The sequence below is a fragment of the Lactuca saligna genome, chromosome 3 (genome assembly GCF_052625555.1).
Source record: "Lactuca saligna cultivar CGN05327 chromosome 3, ASM5262555v1, whole genome shotgun sequence".
Lineage (NCBI taxonomy): Eukaryota > Viridiplantae > Streptophyta > Magnoliopsida > Asterales > Asteraceae > Lactuca > Lactuca saligna.
The window spans coordinates 60,519,311-60,544,394 of NC_136419.1; the positions used below are offsets into that span (position 1 = coordinate 60,519,311).

Consider the following 25,084-nt stretch of genomic DNA (forward strand, 5'->3'; position numbering starts at 1 on the left):
CGTTTTTGGCATTCTTTATATGCACGCGTAGCTAAAATCATACTCTACTACTTTCGTTTAGACTTCATCGGCTAATTTTGAATTTAATTTTAATATTATTATTTTTAACAGATCGGGACAGGAAAATCCGTTAAAAATTCATAACTTCTTCATCCGACGTCCGTTTTCGTTAGTCTTTTTACCGTTGTACTACTATTGACGAGAACTTCAATTCTCGTGTCAGCTAAATTTCGCTCGATCTTAAATTCGAGTATTTAGTTGTCTACTACTAAGCTAAAACTTAGAAAAATCATAACTTCCTCATACGAAGTCAGATTTGGGTGTTCTTTTTATCGAACTTCTCGGTTTAATGAATACTACGACTTTAGTTTAGATTGTTAAGTCTAAAAAGAACTTTATCGCAATATTCACTTTTTACGCTTCCTGGTGTCGTGTCGGTTTTGTCGCGAAACTTCGAAAGGTCATAACTTCTTTGTTATAACTCGGATTTCGACGTTCTTTATATCTCCGGAATCCTTGTTTCGGCCACTACAACTTTATTAAAAGATATCGGCTTTTTATAATATTTATTTTAAATGCTTATTTTTATTATTAATTAATTAAATTATAATAATTAAGCAAATAAGCATATAATTCACGTAATGTTCACATAATTCCTCTTTACTACTTCAAAATGAGTTACAAAGGTTGACCTAGACTATTACAACTTTATTAATGCTTTTAGCGCAGAAACACGGGCGTTACAATTCTCTCCCCCTTAGGATGATTCTGTCCTCAGAATCACACATCAGCAAACAAATACGGGTAGCGACTCATCATGTCACTCTCCGTTTCCCAGGTGAGATTTGGCCCATTCGTATGTTTCCATTGCACAAGCACTAAATCGACCATCTTGCATCGCAACTTTTTAGTCTTACGGTCAACGATTGCCTCTAGTTCTTCGATTAACCTCTTGCTTTCATCCAATCTTAACTCAGATATTGGAATTATGTCGGGAATATCTCTTGTGGACTTCCTTAAATAAAACACATGGAAAGTGTTATGAATACCATCTAGTTCTTCTAATAGTTCTAGCTTGTAAGCTTGATTCCCAATCCTCTGAAGAACTGTAAATGGTCCAATAAACCTTGGACTCAAATTTCCCCTTTTACCAAATCTTATAAGTCCCTTCCACGGAGAGACTTTAAGCAAAACCGAATCACCAACTTCGAATGTTATCGGTTTTCTTTTCTTGTCAGCATAGCTCTTTTGACGATCCTGAGCTGCTAACATCCTTTCCCTAATCATTTTCAACTTTTCAGCAGTCTGATGGACTATCTCAGGTCCCGTAAACTGCTTTTCTCCAGCTTCAAGCCAACAAGATGGCATACGACACTTCTGTCCATAAAAAGCGTGATAAGGTGCCATCTTTATGCTTGAGTGGAAACTATTGTTGTAGGAAAATTCTACTAAAGGTAAATGTTCATCCTAGTTACCTTGGAATTCCAGGGTACATGCTCTCAGCATATCTTCAAGTGTTTGTATTGTTCTTTCGCTCTGACCATCAGTTTGTGGATGGCAAGTTGTACTTAAACACAACTTGGTACCCATTTCCTCTTGTAGACTTTTCCAAAATCGTGACGTGAAACGACTATCACGATCTGATACAATTGTTAGAGGAACACCGTGAAGTCTCACAATTTCCTTCACGTAAGCATTCACAAGCTTATCCATAGACCATTTTTCATTGGCTGCTATGAAGTGTGCACTCTTGGTGAAACGATCCACGAACACCCAAATCATGTCGTGTCCGCTCTTTGTTCTGGGTAGTTTAGTCACAAAATCCATGGTGATGTCTTCCCATTTACCCATGGGTACAGGTAAAGGCTCTAAACTCCCATATGGTTTCTGATGTTGTGCCTTAACTCTTTCACATGGCACACATTCGGCCACATACTTAGCAACATCGAGCTTCATCGTTGGCCACCAGTAATAGGGTTTTAAATCCCTATACATTTTCGTACTGCCGGGATGAAATGAGTACATGGTCTTGTGAGCTTCTTCCATCAGAACATCTCTTACTCCTCCCGTCTTAGGTACCCAAATCCTATCTTGGAATACCTTCAACTCATGGTTGTTTGTACCGAATACTAATGTTTTGCCCAAACGTTCTTCTTTTCGGTCATTCTTCTCTAAAGCTTCTTCCTGAGCTTTCTTTATACTTTCCACAATTGTTGAGACAACCTCAATTCTCAACACTCTTGGCCTTTTCTTTTCAAGGTTGACTTTCCGACTGAGAGCATCATCAACAACATTTGCTTTACCAGGGTGATAAAGTATCTCACAGTCATAGTCTTTGAGTAATTCCAGCCAGCGTCGTTGCCTCATATTTAGTTCCTTCTGATTAAAGAGATACTGGAGACTCTTATGATCAGTGAAAAGTTTGCACTTCGTACCATAGAGGTAATGTCTCCATATTTTTAAAGCGAAAACTACCGCTGCCAACTCCAAATCATGAGTAGGGTAGTTCTTTTCATGCTCCTTCAGTTGTCTTGATGCATATGCTATCACTTTATCTCGCTGGGTCAGAACACAACCTAACCCGACTCCAGATGCATCACTACAGACTGCAAAGTCTTCAACTCCTTCAGGTAAAGAAAGAATTGGTGCTTCACATAATTTCTTCTTCAACTTCTCAAAGGCATCCTTATGCTTTTCAGTCCAAGTATAAGTAGCTCCTTTGTAGGTCAAGGCTGTCAATGGAGCGGCTATCGAAGAAAATCCTTGGATAAACCTTCAGTAATATCCAACTAATCCTAAAAAGCTCCGAATCTCCGTAGGACTTTTTGGTTGTTCCCACTTCATTACAGCTTCAATCTTTGCTGGATAAACCATTATTCCTTCTTGGTTAATCACATGACCCAAGAATTGGACTTCTTGAATCCAAAATTCACATTTGGAGAACTTTGCATACAACTTCTCCTTGTTCAGGACTTCTAGTACTTCACGTAGATGCTTTTCATGCTCCTCTTGGCTTTTCGAGTAGATGAGAATGTCGTCGATGAACACTATCACAGATTTATCGAGGAATGGTTTACAAACCCTGTTCATCAAATCCATGAATGCTGCAAGAGCATTGGTTAGCCCAAATGACATAACCAAGAACTCATAATGTCCATATCTTGTTCTGAATGCAGTCTTTTCGATATCCTACTCTCTCACCTTTAGTTGATGGTATCCCGACCTAAGATCAATCTTTGAGAAATAGCTCGAACCCTGTAACTGGTCGAACAGGTCATCGATCCTTGGCAACGGGTACTTGTTCTTTATCGTTTCTTTGTTCAGCTCTCTGTAATCAATACACATTCTCATGCTTCCGTCTTTCTTCTTTACGAATAACACCGGAGCTCCCCAGGGTGATGAACTAGGTCAAATGAAACCGCAGTCCAACAGCTCCTGAAGTTGCGTCATGAGCTCCTTCATCTCTGTCGGTGCTAATCGGTAAGGTTCCTTTGCTATCGGTGTTGTTCCTGGTAACAAGTCTATACGAAACTCCACTTTCCTATCAGGTGCTAATCCACGAAGATCTTTGGGAAAGACTTCTGGATAATCACATACAACCGGTATATTCTGCACTTCTTTCTTCTCCTTCTTAGCATCAATTACGAATGCCAAGTACGACGCACATCCTTTGGACAAACATTTCTTGGCTTTCATCAAGGAGATAATTCCAGAATTCACGCTGCATTTGTCCCCGTACACCATAAATGATTCTCTTCCGGGTGGGTTCACCCTTACAATCTTTTTCTTGCAAACAATCTCAGCATCGTTGGCGCTAAGCCAATCCATACCCAAAACGATGTCGAAACCGTTTAACTCTATGGGTAATAGCTCTTCGTGGAATTCATTTCCGTTTAGGTCAATGACGATGTTCCTAATATGATTACTAACAGGTACGAATTTGCCACTGGCAACTTCAACAATCAGGGCATTATCAAGTTTTTCTACAGGTAATGCTAATTTCCCACCAAATTTATGCGATACAAAGGAGTAGTTGGCTCCGGAATCAAATAGTATGTTTGCAGGCAAACCATTTACAAGAAAGGTACCTGAAGCGACGTCTGCTGCCTCCTTTGCAGCCTCAAGTGTCATCTGGAAGGCTCTCGCCTTCGGCTTTGGTGGTATGTTGGGTCTTCCTGCCTCCTTCTTCTTTGGGCAATCCTTTGAAATGTGCCCTTCCTCGTTGCACTCATAACAGACCTTCTTAGTGAATGTGCATTCGTCGGCATAATGCCCAGGCTTTCCACATTTGAAACAAGTGACCCCTCCATCACACTTCCCAGAGTGCTTCTTCTTACACTTGTCACACCATTTCGCTTCTGATCCTCCTCCTCTCGAACCAGACTTCGAGAATCTACTCTTCTTGTTGGATTTCGAGGATCCATCGAACTTTTGTTTCTCACCAACCTCAGCCCTTTCTAGACCTCTTTCCTTTTGTTGGGTCTCTACATTCTTAGCTACTCGAACAACTAATTTCAGAGTGGTTGCTATCTTGACTGTTGGGCCAAAGTCAGCCGGCAGTTCGTTTGCGAACTTCTCAACTTTGGAAAGTTCGGTTGGCACTAGGTATGGAAACAACTTCATCTTTTCCGTGAATGCAACAACATAGTCATCGATGCTCGTTTTCCCCTTTTTCAAATTTTGGAACTAATTGTTCAGATCAATCAGATCTATCTCTGAACAGTACTGCGCCTTCAGTTGTTCCAAGAACTCATCCCACGACATTTTCAGAGCTTCTCCTCGCGGCATTGTATCTGCTAATAGCTTCCACCAGCTCAAGACTCCAGTTTTCAATTGTCTCACAGCGAAGACAGTCTTCTGCTTCTCGCTACAATCGCAACTTTCAAACACCATTTCCATCTCGGAGATCCAGTCCATGATCTCAACAGGCTTTGGGCTTCCTAAGAGACTTGGTGGTTTCGCACCCAATAAATTTTTGTACATCCGCCCATCCTTGTTGTTTCTCCCTTCTGGGCCATCCCTTTGCTCACCTTGAGTCCCTATTTGACTCACTTGGAGGCTGTAGTTCCCTTCCTCGGATTCCTCGGGAACTGGCTCCATCGGTTCAACATGTATGGTAGATTTGTCCTTATTCTCGTGGAGAATTTGTCTCATTTCTTCCCTTTGTTCAGCTAGCATAGCCTGAATTACGGCTTGAACTCCAGCCATGGTGACTGGTTCAGGTGCAACCTCTTCAACAACAGGTATTTGCTGAACTACTAGGGGTTGGTTCCTATCCCCATTTGCATTTACGTTTCTGCTACGGGTCTTTGCCATCTTGATCTATACACCGAAGAAGGTGAATTTAGATCTTTATTCACTATAGACTCTGAAACGTTTACATGCTAGTTCAAATATCGTAATCATACGCTTAGAATCCTACACACATAATGTTTTCCAGGTCCGGTCGGCAACAGACCATAGATCCGAATAATAATATCATGTATAGCAAACACATAACATTTAGCACATAAAAACATTTTAGGCATCTTTCCTAAAATATACTAGTGCTCACACCTCACAATCATCGCTTAGCATTCTAAGTGTAAGTCTAGAAATCCTACAATTTCCTAGTTCGCTTAAACTAATGCTCTGATACCAACTGTGACATCCCCAATTTCACGGCCAGAAAAGACCGGTTTTGTTTATACTTTATTTCAAAATCAGAGTAACCTTTTAATAAAAGAATTGCGGAATTTGTCCCAAAACAATAATATGATAAAGATTTATCAAAAGCATTTCCTTAGAAATTTATTTCATTAAAAGACTTGGGATGTCATGTTCGATACAGTACATAAGTATAAACAGTACATTATAAGGCTTACAACAGTTATTTACAACTAATGGCCTATAATCCAAAATTCCCTCATCATCATCATAATTATGCTCTTAGTCCACTACCTGTAAAACAGAAAGCTGAGTGGGTCAGGCTTGGGAGCCTGGTGAGCATATAGGGTTTTCAACCCACAAATAATAATAAATTTATTAATTTCATCGATCAACAATAAATTTATTAATTTCATCAACCAACAATAACCTTGATTACCCATTCCCGTTACCCTCACTTTACGTCCCTAAACACCTATACACGGGACCTAGTCTAAGGATTTTATCATCGGGATGGACACTACTGTTAAGGGGGTTCCTCAACAATAAATGTCCTAAAGGCAACCATGAGGGGGATGGAGTACACCTGTGAACACATCGTTCACAACACCTATAGGTTGCGAGCCTGCTAGCGTTCCACTGGACTATCTAGAAGAGTCCGTGGTCGTCATCCATACTCCGCTAGATGACTGGAACAACAACAACATCGAGGCCTCTCATCATTTTAACACACATCAACTATTTTGTCTACCCATGTTCTACCCAACATATTTGTAGATAAAATACATATACAGTTTATAACTTGTATAAAACACTGTATTCAACAATCATCTCAAATAAACAATCAATATAATTACACATAACACGTATTTATAAAACATACTTTATATCTATGTGTAAGATGAAAGTGACTATACAATCACTTGATTTGATGATAATCGGGCAGCAATTCGTTCCTTAAAATGATCGTTTCTGATAAAGCCGGGAGTTTTATTGAGAAACCGGGCTCTGCGAGAGTTGGAGCTTCAAAACCGAAAAGATAAAATTTTCCGGGTTTTCGGGCACTTCGAGACGTATTTCGGGCTTTAGAAATGATACCGGGGCTTCGGGGGAGGTCAAAATAGTCAAAATATAAGTTTAGGGTGAAAAATGTCAAGTTTTCAAAAGTAGTCCGGAGATCTCGCAACCCCCCAATATATAGGGTGCGAGGCCAAGGTCTCCATGGCTGAGAAGCTTCCACGTAGCTCCTGCGAAGTTCGGACACGGAGAGGAGGTGTGGCAGTGAAGGGGCGAGGCGCGTGGCAGCAGCGAGGCGAGATACGGAGGCGGCAATGAGGCTCGGACGTTGATCTGTGAGGTTCGGACACGCGGCTGCCACGAGGCGTCTTCTGATTGGCCGAGGCTTCATTCCAAGGGAGTTGCGACACGCGTCTGGTCCGGATTCGGCCACGTCCTCGGTGACATGTCCGGTTAGTGTTCATGCGAAAATTTCCGAATTTTGAGCCCCGAACTTCTAAAATCCATAACTTTCGCATACGAGCTCCATTTTTGACGTTATTTATATGCACGCGTAGATAAAATCATGTTCTACAACTTTCGTTTAGACTTCATCTGCTAATTTTGACTTTAATTTTAATATTATTATTTTTAACAGACCGGGACAAGAAAATTCGTTAAAAATTCATAATTTCTTCATCCGACGTCCGTTTTCGTCAGTCTCTTTACCGTTGTACTACTATTGGTGAGACCTTCGATTCTCGTTTAGGTTGTGTCGGCTAAATTTCGCTCGATCTTAAATTCGAGTATTTAGCTGTCTACTACTAAGCTAAAACTTAGAAAAATCATAACTTCCTCATACGAAGTCAGATTTGGGCGTTCTTTTTATCGAACTTCTCGGTTTAATGAATACTACGACTTTAGTTTAGATTGTTAAGTCTAAAAAGAACTATATCGCAATATTCACTTTTTACGCTTCCCAGTGCCGTGCCGGTTTTGTCGCGAAACTTCGAAAGGTCATAACTTCTTTGTTATAACTTGGATTTCGACGTTCTTTATATCTCCGGAATCCTTGTTTCGGCCACTACAACTTTATTAAAAGATATCGGCTTTTTATAATATTTTTTTGAAATGCTTATTTTTAGTATTAATTTATTAAATCATAATAATTAAGCAAATAAGCATATAATTCACATAATATTCACATAATTCCTCTTTACTACTTCAAAATGAGTTACAAAGGTTGACCTAGACTATTACAACTTTATTAATGATTTTAGCCCAGAAACACGGGCGTTACACTCTCCCACGAGCCTTCGGTGCCTCGGACTTTGCTGGCCAGACCTCGGTAGCTCTAGCAGCAGGTGCAGATCCCTATGCGGATCTCGGAAGTAGCTGTGGGCACTCGGCCTTCCGATCTCCAGTCTGGTTGCGGTGAAAGCAAACTACAAACCCCTTGGGGAAATCCCTCATGAAATGCCTCTCCTTGCCACACTTGTAGTACACCCCTTCTCTTCATACTCTCTCGTGGCTCTTTTCGCACTTCCCACAAGTGCGGCCCTTTTGTCCTCCAAATCTCGAATCAACGGGCTTTGCCTCATAAGATGTCTAGAAAACTGTCGTGCTCGAATCCGCAATCTAGCCTCCGCCTATCAAAATGATAACATCTCTAATCAATACACTCATTACATCCTCCTCTCTAAGAATGGGTAGATGACTATTCTACTCCTCCTTGACCTCTCTTAAATCAGTTTGACCAACCATAAGGTCAACTGAAGTCAACTCAGTCAATGGTCCAACTTTAACCAGACTCGTCGAGTGCACTCGGGTGACTTGGGGAGTCCATGCGTGTCCTCTGAATCCTCCTAAGGCCTCACTCAGTTAACCTTTCACTCGACGGGTTACCACTGATCCCGGATCACGGGGCAACCCGATCTGACTCGTCGAGTCCTCTTATGGACTCGGCGAGTTTCCTCCATGGCAACACTCATTTGACCTTCTGAGGTTAGATCTGATTCTCTAACCTATAGATCTGACCTTATAACAGCGAAAAGTCACGTAAAGGTTCTATCTTTATGTCCATGCACCACACATCAAGCTCTATTTGATGAAATAGCTCTTAAAATGACAACCTAGATTCAAAACTCCAATGGGACTACATAAAGTTGGATGATTGGGACTCTCTAGACCTAGAAGGGTCCACATCTATAACACAAACTTGCAAGAGGGGTTTGAGGCATTCAAAACCCCAAAAAATGAAGTGATTCAAGCCCTAACCCCAAAAATGGAATCTACACAATAGGGAAGAAAAGGGGTTCAATTTGGTACCTCATAATGAATCTCCTTGCTTGAATAACTCAGAACAACAACCTCCTTTGGTCCTTCTGGTTGGAGCTCTTCTCCACTCTTGGAAAATCACACCAAAAAGCTCAAGATGGCTATTTCTCTCACTCTACACACTCAAGCTCGTTAGGGTTCTCTCTTCTGGAAAGGTATCCACAAATGAAGCCCATAAGTGCCTTTAAATAGGGCTCAGGCCCAAAGATTTAGCGTTCTTCCAACAGCGCGGACTCGTCGAGTCGACTCACCGAATCGTTGAGTCCATTCATTAATCCGAATCATCAGTCGTGATCTTACTCGACGAATTTAGGCGTCAACTCGCCGAGTCCTTCTTCTTAATTGAAAAGTAAATACTTAAATTATGATACCTGGAAATCCGGATGTTACAGCTACCAAAATCGGGACCTAAGTGATACACAAGAGGGTAAGCCAATTTTGTGAGTGCCAGTAACCTCCTCTTAAGTTCTCCGTTGTTGGTTTTGTTATGTGAAGCATTTGAGGCATCACACTTGGGATGCTAGGCTCTTAAAATTTTAAGGTTGCAAGCTACAAGAAAAGGTATGTCATTCAACTAGATTTTTGTATTGTATATACTCCATAATATGCTAGTTAGGATGATGCCTTGGAAAATTTAAAGTTTGCATGTATAATAGAGAAAACATAGATCCAAGGTATCTAGAGTTCCATGTACACCATAGGAGTGTCAAAATACTCAAAACCCTTCAATTATATCAATTCAGTTAAGACCTTCTAAAAGGAATACACCATCAATAATATCATCAATAATAAAATCATCCACAAGACCATCAACATCATCAATAATAGCATCATCATCATTATCAAGTGGATGATCTAATACATCTGACATATCCTGGTATTGATAATGAAATAAATATTTTAAATTGTAGCAAAATAGTTTAAAATATTACAGAAACAAAAGTAACTTCTTACCAGCTTAGCCGGTGGCATGTCATCTAGTTCCACTTGCACCCCTCTCATAGCTTTGATTTCTTTCATGCTATATCATGCTTCCAATATCATTGTAATGTCCTCAACATCCACCTTTACCTTCTTTACAAGGACACCCTTATTTTTTCCATCAATAAACTTAACCTATGTTAAATCTTCCTCATTTCCCCCATTAACAATTTAAGTAGCATCATATGCATGTGTTTTTTATTGAAAACTACCATCCCCTAAAATTTCATCCAGCCTCCACTCAACCTCATCAAGCGCTTTGCGTAGTTCCAAACCAACCACTGGAAGTAAAACATCTTCTTGTCCAATATGAACTTCTTTGACTTGTTCATCAATAATAACATATTCTCCTACTTGATTTTGAATGGAAATACCACCATCTTCAACTTGATCAACAATAACAAAATTTACTCCTTCATCAGTCTTAATACCATCACCGCCATCCTTAATCTGAATATTATCATTTAGTATTTCTTTGGTCTCAATACCAGGACCACGATCCTTAATCTGAATACCAACATTAACTCATGCTCTAGGCTCAATGCCATCACCAACATCTTCTTTTTGAGTTGAAAATACATCTTTTTTTTAGTTGCAGTAACCACTTCTTCATGACCTTCCCTTATAATATGTAACCTCTTTTTAGCCTTTAAAACCTTGGAACTTGATGCTTTTGAAACCTTGGAACTTGGTGTTTCTTTGGGATCACATTATACATGTATCTTATTTTGTTTTCTTCTTTGAAGGTTGAATGTACTGAGAAGACTTTAATGTTTCATCTTGCTTAGCTATCAATGGATCTTTCCTTGGCCTATCTTTCTTCTTTAGTGGCAAGGGAACTATTGGCTTTTTCTCATTCTTACAACTCTTTTGATTATGCTCATACTCTAAGCACTTCCCACATCTCACTGTTCTTGGTACAAATACCCTTGTTGATGAAAAACCCCCCATCTTGCTCACCAGCATGCCTCTTCCTTTTGATAGTAGGCCTACCTGGCATTATCCTAGATCAAGCAGGAAATGGCTTAATAAACCCAATTTAGCTCCAAAGATTGCTCCCATTCATTCGTATGATATTAGGGGAATAACACTAAAGAAAGTTTTCCTTTGAAAAGTGCCCATCAATATATCCATCTAGTGTTTGATGGATTTGATTGATAGTTGCAGTTACATGTACACATGGGATTGTAGACAAATCCTATAACCTATCACTGCAAGCCCGGCCCGCGAAGTCTACCATATAGTTGTTACATCCTCTTGTAGTTTCAAAAACATGTCCTTTACTATGAACAACACACCATAACCTACATAATCTAGTATAGTCAGTATGAAAAAAAAAACAATAAATGTTCAAGTAAGTAAGATTCATACCTCATATTTTACCCAAACAAGCTCATTTTCCTAATTATAGTAAGACAAAAATTTTATTTCCATTTAACACTTTCCTCTGTAATGTGGGCAAACTTGACTATTATATATATCTTGATCTCCTCAAGCATTGTAATAAAGGGGTTTTTCTAGCATCAATAATTTTTGATTTGAAACACTCAGAGATTCCATTCTTAACTGCTTCATAAGCATACCCTTATCAAAATAAGCTCTATACCATGTTTTGGGTTGTTTTAACATTAAGTACTCATACGCAGATGGGCTCAACTTCTTGAGGGTTTCCATGTGCCTCATAAAGTCACTTTCTACACAACTCATTGATACAGCCCAAAACAATTTCTTAAACTCCAACCATGTCTATGCTTTCTTAAAATTGGCATAAATATATTTGGTACAATGCATGTGCTTGACATTTGGAAGTATATCTTTACAGCTTTCAAGCAATCCCTATAAGACAATAACATTTTATTTAATATGCATACAATTAATTTCTATTAACATTTATATAAAGGGAGTATTGAAAACAAACCTTATATTAATCAGATATCACCACCAACCCTCTATCATCATCCAGGTTTAGATCATATCTAAGAATCTCAATAAACCAAGTCCAATTAGGGTTATTTTCAACATCAAAAATAGACCATGCTATTAGGTATATTTGGTTATTGGCATCTCTACCAATGACAGTCAACAACACACCCTTAATATGTCATTCCAAAAAGCATCCATCCAACTCAATTACTCTTCTACACCCTCTTTTCCTTCCATCACTTAAAGCTTTGAAACATATGTAAAATATGTGAAAGTATTTCTTCCCATCTAGATTGACTATGACACTAACTTTGCATGTAGAACTTGGATTAGACCTAAACAATTCATCAATATAATCACATACCCTAGCATAATGTTCACATAGTTTTCATTCAATAAACTCAGCAACCCATTTTTTTCCCTGCAGACTTGCCCAATGGATACTATACATCTCAACCTTTGTTTGATGTCAGTTGCATCTCCCTAAGTTTCATCTTAGGTTTGTTTGCCATTTCGGTTATGTAATGCCTACATATCCCTTTAGGGGAAACAAGACTTCCAAACTTGAACTTTCTACTGCAACGGTGTTGTACAACCAAAGTTTTAACTTGAAATTGTCTTTCATTATGCATCCATCCAACATATAATCTAAAAGGGCATACATTCTTCTATGTCCTATTCCTACATCTTGCAACTGATCTTTCTCTAACACATTTTTCAAAGTATATCACCTAACTTAGGTTCCATCTTGTCCCATGGTGTGTTTGGATCATGAATTTTATACTTATTCTTTACCGTCTCTTCTTCATCACCTTGCCATTCATTAGCATGATAAATTTGTGCTCTGATTTCAACCATGCTTGAATTCCTTAAGTTTTCATCACTAAGTAGAACATTGAGAAAGATGTCCCTACATTTATCAAGTGAAGCCACAAACTTCTGATCTGGTTCATGATCCATATAAATACCATGGAGCTCAAGATCCATCTCATTTAGTCCAGAGAAAGGCTCGTATATACCAGCAAATATGTCTTTCTAAACATGATCTGATAAAGCCATTATAGTTACTTGCAAAATCAAACATATTTTACACACAGAATTGACGGATTATAAGTAGATAACTGCTTTAATCATGGATTTGATATACTTACTGATTGAACAACTCAACGCAATAATCACCTAAATTTCTTTCTGCTTGAACAACATTTCCAATAGTGTACAGTTAATCTTCTTTAAATATCCGGATTTCGTGATGAATCCCTCCCAATAGACCAAGATTTTATCAGTAGAATGTACGGTTTACTGTGAGAGAATTCATGTTGGAGTGATAGGGTATGAAGCTCTATGTCTAACGTCTTTCTAATAGGGTTACAATCACCGTTTGGTTAACATAGTCGGCAAAGAGGCCATGTGGCCTTCTCATTAAAGTAGCTACAGTGGAGGGGTAACCAGTAAAGCCTCTTACAACCGGCTATTTGGGAATAATGCAAAAAATTAGACAATTATGTGGTATAAATGAACCTAAATCCTGTCAAAATGTAAAGTCCTCAATTTCATGAAAACTTGAAGTTTTTTATGACATTAGCACCTTGCTAAGTATTGATGAATGGTCTATCGTTTAAAAAACTTTGAAAACGTTAATATGCAGAATAATTTTTTTAATGTTAATTAGCTAATTCAAAATATAAGATATATCCATATATAAAAGTATTGTTTGACTTGCTTCTTGGTCAAAATCCAGTTGCAACAAAGATCAAAACAACCGGCTGTTCTACGCTTGAGATTAAATTCACAATTTTTTGGATGGAGTTCTACATTATACACTTTCCTTTTATCAAAGTTTATTCGTAAAATATCATTTTTGACCAATTATCCCAAGACTTCATAAGGAAATAAATATCATATATAACTCGTCAGATTTTGACTTTCATATTTAAACATAAATATATCAGTTACATAAATAAAATTTTGGACCTTATAAAATGTTATCACTTTCAATATTGTCTAAAATAAAATTTATGACGACATAATTCACTGCAAAGATCGAAGGATCGTCAAATATTTACAATTCTGCTCAATAAAAACTTATTTCATTTATTAAAGTAACACAATTTTGTCTTAACATAACATTTAATAACGATTAATAATGACGTGTTTGAGAAAAATAACTGATACTTAATAGCTGAAAGCTGAAAACTGGTAGCTGATAGTCGAAAGTTTTAATTTTTATTTGTTATTTTAATGTTTAGCAAAAATAGTGAGAAACTATTGAAACCTGGAATTACACAATTATTTAAAAATGATAAATATATTTAAAGGTAATTTTAAAAATTGATTAAAAAGACTCGATAGTTATTTCTTAAACATTACATAAAATAGTTTTTATATTTTTGAGTTTTTTTTTTAAACTAAAAGTTAAAAGTTAAATATTTGTATTGCTAAACAGAGTTTTTTGCTTAAAATTATCGAACTTTTTATTAAAAACTAAAAAATGGAAAGTCTCAAATGTTTGTTACCAAACACACCATTATAAAATAAAAATCCTATTAATTTAAAAATGAAAATCTTTTATTGATCACAACACTCCAAACATACCAAAAAAGGAATTTTTCTTTCGATATTAAAATAGAATCATTGTATTTCTAAAACAATATAAATAACAAATGTGTCTAAAGAGATATATACTTTAGTGAGAATTAAGCCAGTCAACGTTTTCACATTGCTGTTTTAGCATTACAACACAGTCAACACTCAAAATGGTCAATATTGGTATTTGGTTGAGACGTTGAGTTAATACTTTGTTTGTTGGGCCATGGGCCGTCAGATTGACCTTATGGGTTAGGTTTAGACCCACACTGCCCTACCAAACATATCTTAACGAACCAAAACAAAATTATGCCAATATAATAACTGATTTTTGTATATATATATATATATATATATATATATATATATATATATATATATATATATATATATATATATATATATATATATATGATTAAATATAATAATTATCCAATGACTTCAGTCTACTTTACAACAATGTCCAATTGCTACAAAAATATGCAAATAAATAACAATTTCAAGTTAGAATGAAAATATAACGTTATACTGATATACTATTCAAACGACTGACAGATAAAACCTAGGCAATTAGCTTTGAATTCAAGCTTCAGCGTTAAATACCTTACGGTTCTAAGTTGATTCGTTGGGGCAAGTTAGACTCATTGTGTATTGAAGGCCAAACTTTTTAATCCTACCTACTGTTACTCTAGTGGTTTAAGTGATACTTTCTAATACTTGTCTATTTTTTTACACTTAAATAGAAAATATAAAATTTTTGACTTTAGCTTATTTGTACATGCAAAAATTACTATATGCATGTACTTGTATAAAGGAATGTAGGTACATACATGATTTTAAGTTAGAAGTTTTTTGTACCTGTAACATTCGATCTATCAATTTTGTTATCAATTTTGTCAAAAGGGGTGTGTTAAAGAAAATAGGGTTGGTCTAGGACTTTAGGTTAGTGATCTATGATTTGTTTGAACAAATAACCATATATATTTATAACAAGAAGAAAATTCTGAAAGATCTTTATATTGGTGTATATTCGTGAGGTGTATGTTATCACGACTTAAAGAAAGTCATACCAAGTTGACAATAGTGTGGGAATGTAAACAGTTAGTTTGTCAAGACGTTGATCTTGACATTGGGTATTATTTAAGTTTGCAACGATGAAAACCTTAGTATATCCGTACTTTTTATAATTATATATAGCAGTAGAAAGATTCATCACTTACATATTTATATTTTCATAATCATATGTTCATATCATGTTTGTCTTACGTAAATAAAATTTTGTAACATAATAGTGTTTCAGATGATTAATATTAATTTTATTAAAATTTCTTTCTCTAGTCCTAAGGCTATTTTATCAATGTTTCTATCAAATTTGAACTTAGTTTTGTTATATCAGACTTTTCTAAACATGCTTTCTTTTTATAAAAATTATGATCGATGCCTTTTGGTTTCTCCATGACCATTTATAACATACTAATTTTTATTTCGCATTTTGTCAAAAGTCGTATATTTCTTGATAATTCAGCTGATTCTATAACATTTCACTTCGTATTTTGTTTTATATTAATAATAAAATGTACAAATGTTACATTTATCCGCGTCCAGTTTATACACCACGACCCGTAATGTAAGGTGATATAACTAGAAAACTCCGGTAGCCCCCTACCCCACCATAGTAACCCAAATGAAGTAAGCCCAAGTTCTTAATAGTTAATACATTACTGTCCATTTATTGTTTGAGCATGATATTATTTTTGATAAAATATTTAACATCAAAAGAAATCATCCTACAAAATAAAATAATGTAAACATATATATATATATATATATATATATATATATATATATATATATATATATATATATATATATATATATATATATATATATTAAGATTCGTGCATGTTCAACACTGTCCATAAATATTTCTTTTGAAATATTAAAAATAATATAAGTTCTTGTACAAAACATAAAATACTAAAATCATCTCCAATAAGAGATTTATTTATAGCTTATGAATATGCATATGTTTATCTGGATCACTTAATACAATTGGACTTGATAGTTTATTTGTTTTTTTTACCACTTAATATATATTTAGTAAGTTTTATTTTACCCTTTTAATTATAATTTACTTTTAGATATTATTTATTTATTTATTTATTATTACATTAGGCTTCAACATTGCAACATGTATTTGATAAAACGTAAGAACATCTATAACAAAGTAACTTAAAGGAAGACGCAGTCCAACTTTTAAAGATTTAAAGCAAATAACTATTTCCCCACAGTCAGTTGAGTAATCGGAACATTGGGTGCAGACACAACAATGGTATACTAATCGGCAAAAAAGATATGCTAGGATTGTCGCCTCAACCTCCGATATGGTTAAGATAGACGAAATAACCTATATTGATTGATCACCTAACATTTTGCACGAATTAAAAGCAAATGGTCACAAAGCTTGAAACTAAAAAGAAAGAAGTGGAATGCGAGAATGATATTGCTTCCGAAGGAAGAAAACCACATTTCTTTAATAAAAAAAAAAACATAGGGAAGACACCCCATACGTCATATTAGCATGACTTATGGCACCAAAGAAACAAAATTTAAGAAAAAAGAGTGCAACACACCAAGGCAACCAATGTAAGGCAACAAGTGTTAGAATGGGTGAGAGGCACGAGCTATTAAGAAACAATAAGGGATAGTGGCCCCACAAGACGTCTCTCATGGTATGTCTCGGACCCAAAGGGACTTAGTAATGTACTAGCTCAATAGGACTGAGCCGAGCAGTAAAATACCAACAAGTAAAGTAAAAGTCAAACTGAGTATGGTTGAGCTCGTAACGTTGAGGTCCTAATAGATGATGATAATTGATAATATATAAGAAATTGTGTCATATTAGCAAAATAAGATTTTTGACATTTTTATTATGAAAACGTGAATTTAAAAATGGTTAAAGACGTGAAAAAAAAATTAATTATTAAAAACGTTTTTAAATCTATATTATCATAACACCATCCAATATAAACATATTATTTTTAATTTATTTCTAATAAATTTATTTTTTATAGTACATGTGTTTAATTTTTATAAGATAAAATTTGTTTTCGAAAGATATTTATGTTTTCGCATGAACCTACTTATATATATATATATATATATATACACACACACACACACACACATGGTCGGTCCGTTGATTTTGAAGGTCTTATATGAAAAGTGAAAATAACCCTATAAATACAATTTTTTTTATATATATAAGAAAAATAAATATAAAAAAAAAAAAAAAAACTAAAAACTAGATAAAGTTATCTAAGAATGGAATTATGCAAACTTATAAAATTAAGGTGGGAAATATATAAAATTTGAAAACTAACTTACTAAAAGAATTGAATTCCTAAATATGAAGAATCAAAATGTAAATTTAGAAATGAATTACACTGGAAACTTTTGTAATTAAGAAAGAGATACTATGCTTTGCCAATTGAACTAGAATTGTTTTTCAAATAATTTATATCCAAATAATTTTTTATTTCTAAATTACAAAATAAAAAAAATTGAAAATTTGAAGGTGGGTGTGGGCTTACCCTGGTCCTTAGGTGGCTCCGTCCTTGGTTGGTTGCCCACGAACACACGTAGAAAGCAAGCACAATAGAGGCAGATACATCTCCAAGTAATAATTTACTCTCATTTCTCTTTAAAAATCTCATTTAGGACGCCCTTTTGAATTGTAACCACCCATATATTCTCTTATGATCAACTTGAAAGCATTCCATTGAAACAAAAAAAAAGTCATCCTTTCAAAACAACTTAACAAGAAAAGTAGAAAACTACAAATTCCAATCCATCTTATCTCAAAAGTATCTCCCAAAAACTTGGTTACATCAATATTTAACCAAGACGATGGCTTAACATTTTAAAAAAACTAAAAGTAACTAAAGTTAAAATTCAATAGCTTTTTATTGAGTAAATTACTGAAATCGTCAATATGGTTTGGTCACAATTGCACGTTTGGTTCCTAACTTTTTTTTTGCACTTGGATCATACCTATGGTTTGATTTTGTTGTATTTTTCGTCCCTTACATACATAAACTTAGGGATCAAACGTCCAATTTTGATCAAACCATAGAGACGAAAAACGCAACAAAATCAAACCACGGGGACGATCTGAGTGCAAAAAAAAGTTAAAGATCAAACGTACAATTTTGACCAAAAAAATAGAGACGATTTCAGTAATTTACTATTTTTTATTTTATATTGTTTTTTAAACTCTCAAACGTACGGCTGAAATTTGATTCTTGGATCTCACACCTCGTTTGAATCTTTAACTTGTTTTTTTTTTTTTTTTTTTTTTGCCCTACGAATTAACAAGATGAATTATAAACTTAATCTTAAAGATGAATTATTAAAACAATTTTAAGTTTCCAAGAAAAAAAAAGGAAAATAGAAATAGCGGTAGCCAAATGCCAAATGACATTATTATCCCTACAGCCATCTAATTGTTGCCGAACAGTGGGGGAAACGTACACATACATACCTGCGCCACAATCGCCCAAGGTTTTCCCTCCTCTTGCTTTTTGATGCTAATTCCTTACTCTTCCTGAGATTTCTAGAAACCAACTTTTAGGGTTCTTCGCATTATTCTGCAAACACCTCTTCCATATTCTCTCCAGATGGGTTTGTGGGATTCTTTTCTCAATTGGCTTCGTAGGTAATTCCGTCGAACACTTACCCTTCAATTCCTATTCTCATGTCTCTCTAATTCTCACTTATTTCATGATTTTTGATCGTTTTTCCTTCCTTTTTGTTCATTTTACTTTATTGACTTGTTGCTCATATCAATCTTGTATCTGCCAAATTTTTAGCTAGTTCGTTGAACACCAAATCGTGTTCTATTTATCGAACTTCTTGTAGATTTTGATTTAGCTATCTGTCGTTAACAATTTAATGTCAAGATTATGAAAGGGGGGGGGGGGGGGGGGGGGGGGGGGGGGGAAATACGGGGTATATGAACTAAGCTTCCACACTGTAGCACTTAGTTGGATATATTTAGTAGATTAAAATCATAAAATTTTGGATCTTAGTGTTGTATCCACATGTTTTTAATCAATCGAATTAATCTTTGATAGAAGTCATAATATTAAAGAACGTTTATCATAAAGTTTTATAGACTGTTTTTACTTTTTAAGGTTCTGAAAGAAGATTTATAGAAGGAAGTTGAATTAAGTGCTTCAAAGAAAGCCTAACTTTTTCACTTCACTTTTAATCGATTTTATTTGGTGAATGGCTGTTGCTTATATTGAAGTAGAATATTAAATAAGGTTAAAATATGAAATTAGGATGCTATTTCTTCCATTGAAGCTTGTGTTTAAACTTAACTTTAAGATTCTCACAATGTTTAGATATCAGTTTGTTCTTTAAACAGGAAATGGAACTTTCACTTGTAGGCCTTCAAGATGCTGGAAAGACATCACTAGTGAATTCTATTGCTGTAAAAATCTTCATTTCCACAATTTTATTTCTTTTTTTTTTTTCCAATTAAAAAATAATCAAACTCTGATTTATTATTATTACTTTTTAATCAACAGACAGGTGGCTACAGTGAAGACATGATTCCAACTGTAGGTATCTTTTAAACGATGAAAAATCATTTTATTATTAGTTTTACACATTTTGTTATTTTGAATCATTTAATTTTAATAATCAGGTGGGATTTAACATGCGAAAAGTTACAAAAGGAAACGTTACAATAAAGCTTTGGGATCTTGGAGGGCAACGGAGGTTTCGATCCATGTGGGAGAGATATTGTCGAGGAGTTACTGCCATTTTGTAATTCACTTTTCTACGTTTAATTGTTGTAACAAATTGGAAAAAATAGTTAAGATTTATATTTAATAATAAAATTATTTAATATGTGGAAATACAGGTATGTTGTCGATGCTGCTGATAGGGATAGCATTCCGATAACAAGAACGGAATTACACGACCTCTTGACAAAACCGTCTTTAAATGGGATTCCTTTGCTTGTTTTAGGAAACAAGATTGATAAGTCACAAGCGTTAACTAAACAAGCATTGGTGGATCAGTTGTAAGTGGTTTAAAAAAATGAAAATTAAATGTTCGTTTGGGTTGTATTTGTTATGCAGGACAGGACACGACACGACAGGTTATACTGTGTTTGACGTGCATTGGACTGAGACTGATGTCAATAAAACAAAAATTGCAATTTATTTGTCCGAACTGAAAAGGTGGGAGAGGACTCGCTCTTGATCTCTTGTCTTTATGAAAAGACATGAACGCCCTCCTCATCTTCGTCGTTGAAAAAAGCCACAAAAAGCTTGTCCAGTCCCGTCTGGTGTAATAAAACGCAGTCTTCGACTGCGTTTGTTACACGGGACTGGACAAGCTTTCTAGGGGCTATTTTCAGTGACGATGATGAAGAGGGCGTTCATGTCTTTTCACAAAGACAAGAGATCGAGAGCGAGTCCCTCTCCCGCCTTGTTCCACCTTTTTGGTTCGGACAAATAAATTGCAATTTTTGTTTTATTGACATCGGTCTCAGTTCAATGCATGTCAAACACAGTACAATCAGTCTGTTATGTCTTGGTAAAGATATAACAGACATGACTTTAGGTGTGACAATGTTTAGATTCTTGTGATGTTTTGTGCAGAGGTCTCGACACAATTACAGATAGAGAAGTGTGCTGCTACATGATTTCATGCAAGGAATCAATAAACATAGATATGGTGATGGATTGGCTTATCAAACACTCAAAAACAGCAACATGACGAATTGGTTCAACATCTTTGAGACTTGTTTGCTTATGTCTACTTAAAACGGGATTTACACGACTGTTCTTATTAATGTCGGCATGTCGTTTAAAATCCTTTGATTATTACCCTATCTTTGATTAGTGTACATGGTTTATGATGTGTATATTCGAAGATTATTAACTCCTTCCACCACCATGGAAATCCGTTTATGAAGTTCGATTTTTTTTTTTTTTTTTTTTTTTTTTACATAATTGTTAATTTAGTTTTGCATTTTGTGTCAAAAATCTCGTGACAAAGAGGGCCAGAGTGATGTGACGTGAGTTCGGTATACTAAAGAAATGACAAATGTAATACGTGATACTTATCTAGGGATGTTTTTGTCAGAGTTCTCAACAAGTTTTTGGAAATTTCAGAATTTAAATTTTATTGTGTGATGCAAAACGAAATCGAAAGCGACAGTACTTTGCCGAATATGCCCCCGTGAGCCTAACAATCACAGGCACATTTTAACCGAAACAAATGAGTGTGTTGGTGGACCTAAAGTTGACATTTTTTTTATCGGATTCATGGGCGAATTCATAATGGGCCTTCTAGGGACTTACGCATTTTTTTTATATAATATTTTCAACCACTTATTTATTAATTGTGTGGTATTACATCTATCCCATCTATATAATGACATTTTTATTTTTATTTTTATTTTTATTTTTATTTTGTCCCCATTGATATGTGTTTTCATTTTGTATATACCGGAGGAAGTAGTGATTATGTGGTGCGTGAGGAAGCTAAGGTGGGTTTCGGCACCATAACCTTTAGCCTTATTGTTGATAAACAAATTGCTTTAATCACATCAAAGTTATCCATACCTTTTATAGATTGAGTTCCTTATATCATTACATAAGGAACATATCAAAAACACATATACATCTCCATAATATATCCTGAAAACTTCTAAACATAAACCACATACAACAAACACAAAATCAAGTAATACATTAAAGCATAAGTCCAACAAACACAAGATACTCTTTAATTTCAGTAGGGGTGAGCAAACCCGAACCAAGAAACCGGGAAACTGATCAAAACCGACGAAACCGAAACCAAAAAAACCGAAACCGAAGCAAAACCGACGGTTAGGGTTTCAAATTTTTAAAAACCGAAAAATCGGGTTCGGTTTCGGTTTTTGCTTAGAAACCGACCCACCCAACCCGAGAAACCGACTCAATGGTTGAGTGCCATGTTTTTTTATATGTAATCATAAGAATATATATATATCTGAGGCGCGAATTAGATATACAAACATGCTCTTGGCCCAGCGGTTGAGCGGCTTCCCCTTGAACATGATGTCAAGGGTTCGAATCTTGTTGCCATCCAAAGTTTTCCCTAACTTTTCTATTTTAATTTGCAATTTGATCTATGTGTATCAAAGTTGCGCATGTTTCACCCTTAATATAAGGAATCGTTAATCTCTATCAAGCCTCAAATCAGTTTAATTGGGATTATCATTGGGTTCGGGTTTAAACCCGGAACCGACCCATGAAGAAACTGAAAACCGACAAACCGAACCGACAGTTTGGGTTCATGGTTCGGTTTTTATTTTTTTGAAAACCGATTTTATTGGGTTGGGTTCGGTTTTAGGTCAAAACCGACCCATGCTCACCCCTAAATTTCAGTATCTTCTGTTGGTACATTTAAAACACAAATGTAACAAACATAACACCGATTAGAAATAATGTATATTCGCCATGTTTTCTATAAGATATGAAATGAGTTTGCTCTATCATCCACTAATCTTATCTTTTATGACAATGGAAGTCTATTATTAATTAATACTAGTTATTTTATCACTAAAATCATGTTTTGTAGGTTTTGAAAGATTTTTACTATTTGGTTTTAGCTTCCCGGGTTATTGAAACTCAAAAGTGAAGATTAAAATTACTTAACTTTTAACGACCCGATTAGGTTGCAAGTTTATAGAACGCCGTTTGTAAAATGCAACAATGTATAAATATTTTTCCGATTCACCATTATGTATATACATAAAAAACATAATTTTGAATTTTTGAACTATCTTTTATCATGTAAATATTTGCACTGTGTTTTATTATGATTTATCTTTTACCATATTAATTTGATTTTTTTTTAAAAATTTCTTTTATTGCTTCACATATCTATATCTCTTTTAATCTATCTTTTATATAATACTATCCACTGGTTTATATATGCTAATTCTTGATCATAACATGATTTTCAAAAGTCTATTGTTAATAAGTTGTCACTTTATCATGAAGACATGTTTTTGTCTTAAAGTTTCAAAAGGTTTTACTATCTGGTTTTAGCTTCTAAAAGTGTTTAAACTAAAAGTATGAATATTAAAATGACTTAATAACTATTAATAACTATTAAAATTTTGATTAGTATAAAGTTCATAATATGTCGTATGTGATAGGTGGCGAAAATGTTTTAAAACATTTTTTCAATTCGCCACTATCTATATACATAAAAATTTCAATAATTGTTTAAATATTGTTCAAATAAATTAAGGTGAACCATTATAATTATTTTGGTTAAAAATCGCATAATAATTTTGTAACCAAATTAGTAAGTATGATGTGATATTTTAGGTAAGGATTCTAATAAGATAATTTATCATATGCTTAAGATTTTGAAAGATGTCGAAGATCTTGGACGTGCCCAAAATCAATTATAATTGTTTTGGTCAAAAATCACATAAGTAATTTAGTAGCCAAATTAGTAAGTGTGGTATGATGCTTTAGGTAAATATTTTAAGAAAAAGATTTATCAGATACTTAAGACTTTGAAAGATATCGAAGATCTTGGGAATAAGATAGTAATGTTGAGACTTGTTATAATGAAATATCAAATAAAAATGTTGGTTTAGCCCAAGATATAAGTACATGTAATCTTGGCAATTGGGACAAAAATAGTGTTAAAGTGGTAAACTCTTTGAATGAGTAGTAAGTCTTAAGATATTCAAAAATAAGCCAAGATACCACAAAGTATCTTGAGGTCGTAATTGAACAAATAAAGTATAACAATTGAATAGACGTCTGTAAAAAGACTTGTAAATATATGAATAGATTAAACCACATGTAATAAGTAAATTCGTGCAATAGGTTTTAAGATACTTAAAAATGTATTATGATACCAGAAGATATCTTACTGGTTTTAATAATGTAAACAAATGAATAATCGAATAAAATATAGAAACATGTTTTTATTGATTAAACAACATATAAATAAAGTAAATGCAAGAACACTAAAAGGTACAGGGAAATTCATCAATCCTTTTGGATCTTCGACATAAAATCTCGGGAGATAAATCACCTACTTTAGAGCTTGTATTAAATCGAGAATAAAATTATAGGTTATCGTTGATCTTAGAAATAATGTGAATGCGTTCAAGTGTCGAAAGATGTAGAGAAGAATAAGTAGTGGAAGTGCATGTGTGAACTATTATCAGCTAGGCTTTATATACATTTAACATCTAACTAACTTTCCTGAAAATTTAGGATCTTCCCATATTTTAGCTTGACTAGGTATTTTGGGGGGACTTTGTGTTTTCCCTTGTTGAACATGTACCTTTTGACCCGGTCCATCTCTTTTTGATCAATTCTTCAAGTCATATACAAGATACAACAAAAAACACGATCACGGTCCCAAGATATTCACTTGTTCAAGATCTTGGGCAATTCAAGATCATAGGATGTCCAGGATCTTGGATGATTCAAGATATTAGTACAAGTTTAAGATGTTAGATAAAATAAGGTTGTGAAAATATCACCAATAAAAATAACTATGTTGGGTCATCATC

At 34.8% G+C, this 25,084-nt stretch overlaps 1 protein-coding gene across 1 annotated transcript; it reads left to right on the plus strand.

Annotated features, from left to right (window-relative positions):
• Positions 1 to 18,973: 18,973 nt before the first annotated feature.
• Positions 18,974 to 21,478, plus strand: ARLA1A (ADP-ribosylation factor-like A1A). Its single transcript, XM_078985153.1, has 6 exons — positions 18,974 to 19,186; positions 19,885 to 19,966; positions 20,064 to 20,096; positions 20,183 to 20,304; positions 20,402 to 20,563; positions 21,147 to 21,478. The coding sequence occupies exons 1-6, from the start codon at positions 19,149 to 19,151 to the stop codon at positions 21,262 to 21,264; spliced, it is 555 nt and encodes a 184-aa protein (XP_078841279.1). The 5' UTR covers positions 18,974 to 19,148; the 3' UTR covers positions 21,265 to 21,478.
• Positions 21,479 to 25,084: the final 3,606 nt, after the last annotated feature.